At 42.7% G+C, this 12,385-nt stretch overlaps 1 protein-coding gene across 3 annotated transcripts in view; it reads left to right on the top strand.

Moving 5' to 3' along the window:
* Positions 1–12,385, top strand: part of LOC138537982 (coagulation factor XIII B chain-like) — a 1,433,866-nt gene that overhangs the window by 618,930 nt on the left and 802,551 nt on the right. For all 3 annotated transcript variants that reach the window (XM_069641496.1, XM_069641495.1, XM_069641494.1), the window contains one exon: positions 3,271–3,327. In XM_069641496.1, the coding sequence (XP_069497597.1) occupies positions 3,271–3,327 (57 nt within the window). The remainder of the gene's footprint in view (positions 1–3,270; positions 3,328–12,385) is intronic.

Raw genomic sequence — 12,385 nt, 5'->3', positions numbered from 1 at the left:
ATGACTGTTTAACCAAAGCTAAGTCTAGCACTAAGGAACTCTTTAGTCACCATGCTCCAAAACAAAATAGAAACAACAAGATTCTTATCACTAATGCTGAGCCCACTCAGCACCCACCTTCTCCTACCAGGAAGGTGCAGCCCCATTTTTAACTTCACGCCCCTCTACATCTAAGAGGTTGAGACTATGATCCTGAAACTAAAACAGTCTCACTGTCAGGGAGACACATGTCTTGCACCTCTTATTAAGGAGGCTGTGAAAGAACTGGCCTCCTTCATCACTTCTGTCATTAATGCTTCATTTAAATCCAGCATAGTAGCCAACAATCTGAAAGACGCATGGGTACTCCCGGTTAAAAATAAAACATCTTTAGACCATAAGAATCCATCTAACTATAGACCAATCATGACTGTACCTTTTCTGCTAAAAATACTGGACCGAGCGGCCTGTCTGCAGTTACAACACCACCTTGAATCTAATAACTTGCTAGGCCTTAGACAATCTGGTTTCAGACCCAGGCAAGGGACTGAAACAGCACTAATCAACCTTAAGACACAAATCCAGACATTGAAAGACAATGGAAAACTTGCTTTGCTTCTTTTACTTGACTTATCAGCAGCATTTGATTTGGTAAACCATAACATTTTATGTAAACACCACTCATCTGCTGCGAACTACTCTGCCCACGCAAACGCCTGGATAGAGTCATTCCTTAACAGATCCATCGATGAAGGCCAGTTTGCAGCCCCTATTTCCAAGGAAATATTAGTGACCCACAACCTATAGACTGTAACATCCTGATAAAAAAGACTAAAGGAATAGATGGGCTTCTCAGAACATCATGGCATGGGTTCTATCTTTCATCTGCAATCACACACACAAAAATAAGTCCCCCCACTATTTCTCACATTGGTTCACATATGGGCCCTTTGCTATTACCCCCTACATGTCAATTTATATATGTGCCCACTGACAGAGGAAATCAACCAAAACCAATTAGATTTCTACATGTATACAGATGATACTAATCTCCATCTCTTTCAGTCGGTCAACCCATACATTAAGGACGACATATCCCGTAAAAGCATGTATAACACGTATGCTAGCAAAACTTACCATACTAGAGGCAACCAGGCATGCTGGTCTCTATCTGTAATAAATGGGATATCTACTTTGGATGCATGACTTATGAATATAAAACTGTGATGATAGGATTGTTGCTTGTTATGTTTGGCTCAACATTAAGCCATACTGCATTTGCCTGGCAGCGATGTTGCCATGACGAAAACATTTGAGTCAAACAGTGCAAAGAAACAATTCATCTGGGCGACCCGCTTAAGTTCTGGTTACTCATGCTAATTCTCATGTCCTTGGGGAAGGATGACACGGATGTGAGTGACCTTGAGGGGGCCACACCAAACAATGATCAGTTACTGATTAAGGTTTCCATACCTGAAGAGGGACTATGACGGTGTGTGAGGTAGGCAAGCTAAAGCAGGACATGAGTGAAAACCAAACAAATTATCTTTATCTTATGTCCCAGGGGAGAGTGACGGATAAACGAGAAAGTGACAGCGAGTATACATGTGGTTTAGGGAAGATGAAAACAACTCAAATATTTTCTCTTACAACTGGAATAGAATTGTGCATCCATTAAGGGTAAACTCCTGCATGATAGTAGCACTGATACAGACACAACATTCTTTAGCTGTCTAGTGGTTCAACAATATTTTTGGATATGGGATGGAATCCCAGGCTGCTAGAGTATATGATGAAAAGGTTTAGCTCCTGCTGCATATGGTTCAGAAATGTGTAGACCTGCCTCGCTTGGCCAGTTAGAATTCCCTGAAATGTTGTTCTTTGGAGCTTTAACGTTATAGTCCCATGACACTTCACCAATGTGCATACACGAGTAGACCATGTTAACATCTGTCATTGAAACAGCTAAACTGCACCCCTTTGTATATTAGATCAAACATTGGCTAAAACCACGTGACAGTCCTTACTGCCTAACCCAGATTGAAATTGGTTTGATGGAACCGATTGCTAGCTTTCATGTATCACATGCTGAGAAAACTGTGCCTGAAGCATCTTTGTGATATTAGTCCAATGTATTTGCTAATTTTAAAGAAGGCCTTGGGGGGGACACAGGGCCTCATTACGACCCAGGCGGTAAGTTACCGCCTGGGCCGTGACTTTACCACCAAGGCGTAAACTACGTTTACGCCATGGTGGTTGGCGGACTTACCGCCCCATTCCGACCTAGGCGGGGCGGTAAGTCCCCAATCCCCATTTACCCTTCCCCATTCCCATTTTTGCCCCATAGGGCATAATGGTAGTGGGGAAGGCGTTAATTACGCCACCGTAAATTACGGTGGCGTAATTAACTCCATGGTCCCTTAGCGCCATGGATTTTAACACCTGCTAAAAGCAGGTGTTAAAAGCACCATGGCGCTAGGGGACCTCGTACTCAGGCGGTAAGGGTCGGCGCTGTTAACGCTGCCGTAAACCCCTTACCGCCTGAGTTGTAATGAGGCCCACAGTCAGGGGAAGTAAGATGGCACATATAAGGGTAGTGTGGCCCTTCAAGCTGAAAACTAAATAGACATGAAAAGCTATCTATGTTGCAGTTACCCACTAGATGGAAGGCAAGTGTAGACCACATTCTATCTCGGGATTATCACTGTAGCAGCTAATACCGATGCTTTGCATTTGGACAAGAATATAGCAGGTATATCTTCTTCTGATGCTAAAACCAATATACGCTTTTCTTTTGCCCCAATCATGGGAACTCACAAAGGAAATGGTTGACACCTATTCTGAAAGGTAGGTCTGCTCCCCAGCAACACATCCACACTTCCGATGCTGCCATTCAGTTTGCAGTGACCAATTACCTGTGGAAATCAAACCTCTCATGATCTAAAAATGAAATCATGATTTGGGAAGTGGGAAGTAGGTCAGACTTATAATCTAATTTGGAATCTCGCCAGTACCAAAGGTTATGATTTTACGGAAAGTGTGTTTTATACCTCTATATACCTTCTAAAGCTTTATTGGAAAATCAAATTGTTGATATCAGATCTCTAACAATCTTGTTTTGTTTGATATTTTGGCAAATTGCAGTACATTGCTGTCTATCTCTTTTCTTGTGTTGTAAGTTTATGTATGTTTATGTAACCTGGTTGTTTACTGTGTACTCATTTGAGGTTGACAAATATTTCCGAAGTGTTGTTTTTCTAGTTCAAGGGTATGTTATTTTTGTGTTTCCAGATTCCATCGATCAAGGTGGTGAGGCACAGCCAACAGTTAAACCAAATGCCACTGAAGGTAAGTCAGAATAAGATTCATTTATTTGATTTTTGTATGATGAGTCCTTTGAAATGTACAATACGGGCATGAAGGATATTAGCCTTTCTTATACATGAATCTTATCGTCAAACCAGATTTATCATTTTTATGCTTCATACCCTCTCCTATGGAGACCCCCAGCACTTTTTGCTGGAATTCTGGACTTTTTTCTTTCAATCCTGAATGTGTGGGGCCTTTTTCCTCTCATTCATTCTTGTGGGCTCTGTCTTTTGGAACTATATTCTTTGTATTCTACTGTAGTATGGAGTCTGTCTGCTCCATAGCTCTTAAAGGCATCTGTGTGTTTGCTACTGCAGCACACATCTCCGTATGGACAGTGTTGCTAGGGACCCTTAGAGTATGCCCTTAAGATTCATTTTCTGTATCCTCAAGTAACTACATTTCTTAAGGATAGAGAGATACCTAGTATCTCTCTCAAAACTCTATAGGCTGAGAGATTAGCACACACCACCTTCAGTGGAGTGCCAAAGGGGTATCTAGTAGCCCCCTTCTCTCTGCTGAAGTGACCTTTTAGTCACATAGACAATCACCTAGTTATGGCTGGTGGCAGTGGATGTGTTCTACCAACAATTGTGTATTTTATACACTACTGGCTATGTCCATAGCCCGGTAGTGCACAAAAGGGGCACCCAAGTACCAACTTGGGGCCTTCCTTCTTTTTTTGCCATTACTAGCGTGGTTGTTCTTTGTTCGCCCTTCTTCTACCATTCTGGGAGGGGGAGGTTAGTGTGTGTGTTTTGCCTTTGGTGGAAACCCGTACATATCCCTGCATAGGCTCCAGGGTATCTGGGCAGACAGTAAGTAGGGTAGGAGTTTTCCACCCCCCTGTCCATTGTCTGCCAGAGGGCCTGAATAGGTCCAGCTCACACAGGGTTTTGGCTGTCCTGATTGGACATCCAAACGCCCCTTTGTGTAAAATGCTGAGAGAGATTGCAGAGGAGTGTGTTCTGGAATTGTATAAAAGGTGAGGCTTCTGGAGTGAAAAGCAAGTCAACCACTGGAAGCTGAAGTAACTCAAGACGAAAATGACCAGAGATGCCTGCGGACCCATAGCAACACTGTGAAGCGACCACTGCTGTCCTGACCCCATTTGCTGTGCCACAGAGGAGCCCCGAAGAGGACAACTACTTCCCTTTGGCTGGTGGGAACAACCAGTCCCAAGGCGAACTTAGAAATAAGCCATCCCACGAGGTCAGAGGAATTTCCAGAGCTGCGGAACCCCAATACCAGGACACCTGTTGCCCATTTTGAGTGCATCATCGTGGAAAAGCAGAATCCATCCAAATCTTTGCTGAACCCGTAAGAACACTCCATAGATCAGATCCAACTCACCCAGACCACCTCACCAGAGTGCGGGACTGGAGGAAGTGAAGAAGATTGACCGGGCAATCCGTGTCCTTTGTGGTTTTGGTGTCTTTTCTAAAGCACCAACAGAGTGAACCAAGAAGTTGCTGAAAGTCGTGCCACAGGTCCTCCTTTGAGACTGTTGCTGAGAGATCCCGCCCTTGTCCTGCCTTCAGTCACCAGACCAAGGAATCCGGAGGTTGGGTCCAGAGCTGCAACATTGCGGGGCATCCAGCACAACATTTTTTTCTAATGTAAAGTACTGTGCGGAGAAAGGTATTGCTTACTTGATTCCAAGAAGTCACTCCAGAGCGTTGGAGTGCACATAGAAGTGTCCAGGGCAGGCCCCTCTTACCTCAGACCCAAGCTGGTGCTTGTGTACCCTTCTCGTGTCTGTTTTAAGGTCTCCCTTATTAGTTGTTAACTTGCTGCTTCGATAACTCTAGACACTGGAAAAAATCCACAGGAACTCTTCATAAATTGCTTCTTGTCAAGACTTCAAGCCCTCTCCAAATTTCCTTTAGCTAGGGTTGGGATTTGGGACTTAAAAGACTTACTAGGCAAAGAAACCATCTCTAGAACCTTGAACTAAGCTTATGTTACGCTAACTAACCACTTTCCTCCCTTTAAGTGACTTTACTATATGTGTTTGCAGAGTAAATGTATTACCGTATAAACCGTGAGGCCCGCAAGAGTGCACAATAACCGATAATACGAGAACATTGTCTTTTCCCTTCCTAACGTTGCTACAAATGTAACCGCAAACAATCAGAAAAGTGAAAGTGCCATTTGAAGTGCATTATCAAGTATTCCTAAGTGTTCTAGTATAAACATCTGAAGTATTTACAATGATTCTGGTGTAAATGTAATACATATATACTTTTTATATAACTATATGTGTAAGTGTTTCTTTGTTGTGCCTGTCTAACTAAGATTCAGTGTACTTACCTACAGCTCACATCTTCCCCTTAAGATAAGCCTGACTGCTCTGCCATTCTACCAAGGTCCTGAGCTACTTAGACCAATACTACGAGTTGGGGAGCTACAAACCATTGGCATATCTTACTAAAGTCTTACTGCTAGTAGGACTTTAGGAAAACTGCCCTAACAGGGCCCAACTCACATAACATGCAACCTAAAGTGTCAGTCATGACGTGACTGTTACTGCATGAGCGAATAGCTGCTGCGGCTGATTAAATACTTCTAGCATTTTACATCAGCAGCTGCAGCACATAGCCTGCAGCTTATAAGGGTGCCCGGGAGGACCACACAATGCTTTTGATCTTTGTACCATATGGCATGGTATCATAAATAATATTAAAATGTCTTAAAATACCAAATACACAGGGCCGTGAACAGAATTTGACTTAACGGTGTAATGCCTACAATTCATTTTACTCAAACGTTAGGACTGTATCACTCTGAAATAATATACAGACATACATTAGATATGAAATCAATTGTAGGATGGAATAAAATCCTTAATAAACATTGTTTGCAGTAAGATGAAAACATTGTTCAATCCAAGGACCGGCAACAGTGTATCAGCCATGGCCTGCACAGAGACATCAACATCCACGTAAACAATGTAGTTATAACTAGTGTAAAGAATAGGCATTGGCAAACGTATTTGCCAGAACCTTGAATCATCCATATTTTGGGTGATTCCATTCGGTCTAAACTCGGACAAACTTTTTAAGATGTTCAACCTAGTTTGACTTCATGTCATAGACAGTCCAAGGGATTTTAAACATTCCAGTGCCAACAAGAGCAGCTTTAATGTGCGAGAAATTACAGTCTTGGGGCACCCTGCATCACGTGGAAAATCGCTGGGTAATAAACTGCCTGTGAGGTACCCTAAATCCATGCTTCGGCACATGAATGTCTCTAATTTTCTGTATTCTTACAGCTGGGTTTATCCCGATTCTGATAATTATTTTGTTTGGTCGCAAATAACAAAATATAGGGACATTTCTACACCCAGTCTCTAAACCTGAATGGCAAAAGAGAACTGTTTCGATACATTTTTGCAAGCAATGTGTTATTTTCCATCTGCCGAGCCATTTAGATTGGAACCTGGAAGGCTCGGGAGAGCCATGTGAGACAGTTGCTGAGAGTGTCTGGTGAGCAGGGCTTTTGTGGGGGTCTCTGCAGGCCCGCTAATGAAATACCTTAATTGACTACTTACATGGAGCGCGTAGTCATTTCACTGGCAACGAGGCTGCGAGCGGGCCTGTGGTAGACCCGTCAAGTCCCAAGGAAGCCGGTGATCCTTCTTCGGTACAAGTCGCGGGCCTACCAGGATCTGGGGGAGGCGCGGCACCGGAGCAACCGCACAACCGAGTGACGTGCCCAGGAGACCTACGACCCCAGCAGGGACGGCAGCGCTGGTCAAGTCGAGGGGTGAAGGTAGGAGGGCCCAAAAAGGGAGAGCTGCATCCGCAAGACGCTCGCGGCTTAGCCGAAAAAGCCCACGAGCATCAGCGCAACGTGAGGGAAAACTGTAGTGTTGCCACAGCAACTAAACAAACAAGGCCCCACAAAACGAATGGGCATTAGGAGACAGCACAAATGAAAGGAAAGAAGTAGGTTGCCACAGCAACCATATAAACAAGGTGCTACAGAGGAATACAGGCCTCAAAGGAAAAAAATATATATAAACGAAAGTGCACAAACAAAAAAAGATATACATAATAGAAGGAATTAAGGGGTTAAACATTCCCTAGACAGAAATCTGCAGACAAGGCAGCTTCCAGCATGGCACCACCACCACCCTTTTTACCGGAACCTGGCACTTCAGCTATCAGATGGAACAAATGGAAAAGACTGTTCAATACCTATTTGCTAGCAATAGGTGGTGACACATTAACACTGGCCAGAAAGCAGGCTGTCCTCTTGCACAACCTAGGAGCAGAGGGGCAATGTGTATATGATGGCCTTGCAGAAGCAAGGGAGGAAGGCCAAGGAGATGTAGATGAGTATAAACTAGTGAAACAAAAATTACAAGACTATTTTGAGCCGAAGAAAAATATTACCTTTGAATGCCACAGTTTTTTTAGAGAGGTTGCAAGAACCGCAGAAGCCTGTAGAATGTTTTGTGGCAGCCCTAGGAACTCTGAGTCACACCTGTGATTTTGTGCACTAACAAACTCCCTAATCAGGGACCAATTGGTACGCTGCACTAATAACGCCAGAGTACAAGAAAAATTGCTCTCCAAATATTTGCCACTGGAACAAACAATAGAGGTTGCAAGAGGAATGGAACAAACTTCTTGTTACATGTGAAGCATGAGAAATGAAAGACAGACACAAGAAGTCTCTGCCATTAAACAAAACAGGAAAGTAAATGAAGCAAGAGAAGTTAAATGCTACACATGCGACAGCCGTAGGCATCTAGCTTCAAATATATTTTGCCCTGCAAGAAATGTTAATTGCATTAAGTGCAAAAGGAGAAGACACTTTTCACGGGTCTGCCGCAAATCGTCAATAGAACCCATCGAAACAGGAGGAAGATGACCAGAACAAGAAGAAGCTTCAATAAGCCAGTCAACGACACAAGTCAAGCACATTCTGGAAGTAAGTGCCCTGTCTGGAAAAAGGGAAGGGTCCAACTGACATGTTCGTGATAAATGGCAAAGTGGTAACTATGAAGGTAGGACTATAATGTCACAAGAGACTTATGAAGAATGTGTTTAAGGAAGTGTGGAGAATCTACTCGGACATGACATAGAACCCTATGCCTACAGAAACGTCAAGATTGAACTGATGGGACCATTTTTAGCTGTTATCAAATACAAGGGTAGGAGCTGTGTGGTTTATGTGTATGCCATTAAAGAAGGATCATCATTGTTGAGGTAGGATGAACCGTACAATCTCGGTATTCTCCTCCAAGCGAATGCGCCCACACCAATAACCATAGCTGAAGTAGGGGACAAGTGGGAAAAAGAATTCCCGGAAGTATTCTCAGAAGGCCTAAGTAAACTGAAAGATTTTGAACATTGTATCAGGATCAAGGAGAAAGCAATACCTAATGTACATAAAGTGAGGACAGTACTACAGCAGTTGAAGGAGAAGCTTATGTAGGAACTGGAGGGGTTACTTCAAAAAGGAATAATTGAATGGATTGAAAGCTCCGAATGGCTGTCTCCAGTTCTGATTGTGGCAAAACCAAATGGCAGCATCAGACTCTTTGTAGATTTAAGAGACTTAAATAAAAATATTTGGGTAGATGGCCGTCAACATTGAGTAACTCCAAATTATTCTCAGTGACAGATTTGTCATCAGCATATCATCAAGTACCCCTCACGAGCGAATGTCAACATCTTACTGCTTTTTCCCAACTGAAGGGACATTCAAATACTGCCAAATGCCCTTTGGTTTAGCGTCGGCAGTGGCAGTGTTCCAGAGAGTGATGGAAAAGGTGTTGGAGGGTGTACCCAACGTAATAGTGTTTCAAGATGACATTCTGGTTCACACAGAATCTCTAGAGAGACATGATAAACTATTAGGAATGGTTTTGAGTAGATTGAGAGCAGCAGGTCTGACGGTGATGAGGAAAAAGTGCAAGATAGCTGTGGAGAGTGTTGACTACTTGGGGCACAGCATATCTGGAAAGGGAATCAGTCCAAAATTGAGTTTGGTGGATGCTATCAATAATGCTCCCAACCCCATTGACAAGGTTGAATTGAGAACAGTTTTGGGTTTGGTGTAATACGACCACAAATTTGTGAAGAACTTTGCAGTCATATCCACACCACTGAGTTCTTTACTGAAGAAAGGAGTGAAGTGTAATTGGTCAAAGGAATGCGATGAAGCAATTCAAAGAATAAAGGAGGACATTGTGAAGGCACCTTCGATAGGAAAACTTTGTTCAGCAAATAGATGTGTTCTGACAGTGGATGCCAGCATTTTAGGACTTGGAGCAACTCTCACTCAGTACGACAGTAACAAGGAAGAACGCATGATAGCATTTGCATCAAGTACACTAAAGGGAGCTGAGAAAAATTCATTCTGTCATTGAGAGAGAACGTTTGGCAGTGTTTTGAGTGATACTGCACTTTAAGTATTTTCTGTGGGGCAGGGATTTCAATGTCAGATCAGATCACAAGCCTTTAGATCAAATATTTGAGTGTGTGAACTGGGTGGCAGGGTCACTGAGAATCAGCAGATGGTACTTGGGATTGCAAGGTTATGATTTCAAGGCTTGCTACCTACCAGGGAAACGTAATTTTGTTGCAGATTGCTTGTCACAGATGCCATTAGCATTAGATGAACAAGTGCAAGGAGAATGGAAAGAGGAAGTCATTGTTGCCAGTGTGGAAATAGGATGTGTTGAACAAACGGAATGGGAGAATTGTGAGAATGTTGATGAGGACATGAAGATCATTAGAGAGTGGACGGTGTCGTGGTAGTCCAATGAAGAAACTTTAGAGAAAAGGTTTGAAGTTTGGTGGGAGGTAAATGATGAATTGAGTGTCATTGACTGGAGGCTCAAAAGAGGGTTGTGTATTGTTCCTCAGTAAAAGCTTAGAGCTCAATTAGTGGAAGTAGCTCATCAAGGACATTTAGGAGTGAGTGGCATTAAGAGAAGGTTAAGGCAGAGCTTTTGGTGGAATGGAATGGACAGTCTAGCGGAAGGATATGTCAGGAATTGTACGCCTTGTTGTTTAAGCGATAAGACCAAGGTTGTATGGGAAATCCCGCTAATTCCTAATTTTGTTCCTGATCAACCTTGGAAAAAGTAGCAGTTGATATAATGGCCCTGTACAGGGTCTAGGTGAAGGATTGACATGTGTTCATTTTAATAGATTTTCACACCAAATGGGTGGAATGGAGTGCAGTTAGAGAAGTAAAAGCGAAAGACCTAGTAATGTTTCTAGAGAAGATTTTCTTAAGAGAAGGTTGTCCCACGGAAATCGTCCCTGACAATGTTCAGAGTTAATGAAGAGGTTTTTAAACAGTTATGCCATTAAGCATACCTGCACAGCATTATATCACCCAAGGGCGGATGGGACGGTAGAAAGAATAAACAGATTTATTAAGGGTGGAATTCACCTAGCATTGAAATCAAGATTGATATGGAATGAGGTTTTAAACCACATGATGTGGGATTACTTCACCACACCACAGTCAGTGACTAGAATATCACCTTTTGTCTCATTAAAAGAGAGAGAGCCAGGTACTAAGTTGTGCTAGATTTGGTAAGTTCAGTGTTCGTGGATAGAAAAGTGATAATGGATTTAATAAAAAAGAGTCAAAGTAATGCCAAAGAAATGTTTGATGGAAAAAAGTGAGTGAAGGAGCAAGAATGTAAGATAGGAGAGGAGAGTAAATGTATTGGTCCAAAAAGAATTTCTGCTGTAAGGAATGGTGTGGGGATAGTGGGAGGAGGGGAGGTATGGTCAATGGGTGAATGGCCAAAATGGGAGGAAGGTTATAACGGGGTGTCAGCAGACACCTATTCCTATGATGTGGACTTATCATTCAAAAGAGTGAGAAAAGAACCCACATGGTTGTGCGTGAATGTTTCTAAAAAATTGTAGCACTCTCTTTTCTGTTAGGTAATCATCAATATTCTTTCAGGTGTATTTTGTCAATTATTGCATTCTGGTTCACCTTGGTTGTGCTCAGAAACGTTCTTCCTTTAACTCCCAGTTATTATTCACTGTGTTCCTTTGTTTTATTGGTTTGCATTATGATATGGTAAAGGGGGAGATGTGTTATATTCCATCTCATTCCATCTCCCGAGCCTTCTAGATTGGAACCTGGAAGGCTCCGGAGATCCATTTGAAAGGGTTGCTATGAGCGGCTGGTGAGCAGAGCTGTTGTGGGGGGTCTCTACAGGCCCGCTAATAAAGAACCTTAATTGACTACTCACATGGTGCGCGTAGTCATTTAACAATACATCTACACATCTCTGTCACCATTTAAGAAATTTAGTGTATTCAATAATGTCAAACTTACAACCAACATTCTTTGCAGATGATCTGTGTCCACCTGCAAAAATTAAGGAGTGTTTATCTTTGGCCGTTCACTGTTGAGTTAGTCCATCTATCATTAGACCAAGGGTGTTTCCCTGATTGTCTAAACATAGGACATGTATGCCCATTATTGAAAAAACAGAATGTGGACCCAGACCTTTTATCAAACTATTGTCCAGTCACTTCGCTTTCTTTTTTGGGAAACGTATTAGAGAAAATGGTGGCATCTCACCTTAATGAATGGATTAAAAAAACACAATCTCTTGGTGTCATTTCAATCCGGGTTTAGAGAAGGCTGTAGTGTTGAAAAAACAGCGCAAAATATAATAGATGATGCCTTGCAAATGATGGATGATGGTGGTGAATGAGCACTGGTATTATTAGACCTATTAGTGGCATTCTACGCCATTGATCAGCCCGTTTTAATGGATATACTCCAATACCAAATGGGAAAAGGAGGAAAGGTTCTAGAATGGTTTCAATCATTTCTTACCAGCCACTCTCAAACAGTAATCATTGGTGTGAGAAACCTAAGGGTGTTTTCTCAAGTTGACCCCAGGAATCCCTTATTCAGGTGACCAGGGAAGGGCTGGCGCTCTCAGATCCCAACCCTGGGGGTGGATGAGCTAGGGAGGATCACCTGGGTAGGGGAGCCTGGGGTTACGCTCGGGGGAATACCCTAGGTGAGACGC

Source organism: Ambystoma mexicanum, chromosome 1q, assembly GCF_040938575.1.
Source record: "Ambystoma mexicanum isolate Mex_15411 chromosome 1q, UKY_AmexF1_1, whole genome shotgun sequence".
NCBI lineage: Eukaryota > Metazoa > Chordata > Amphibia > Caudata > Ambystomatidae > Ambystoma > Ambystoma mexicanum.
This window is presented reverse-complemented; position numbering and strand designations above follow the sequence as displayed.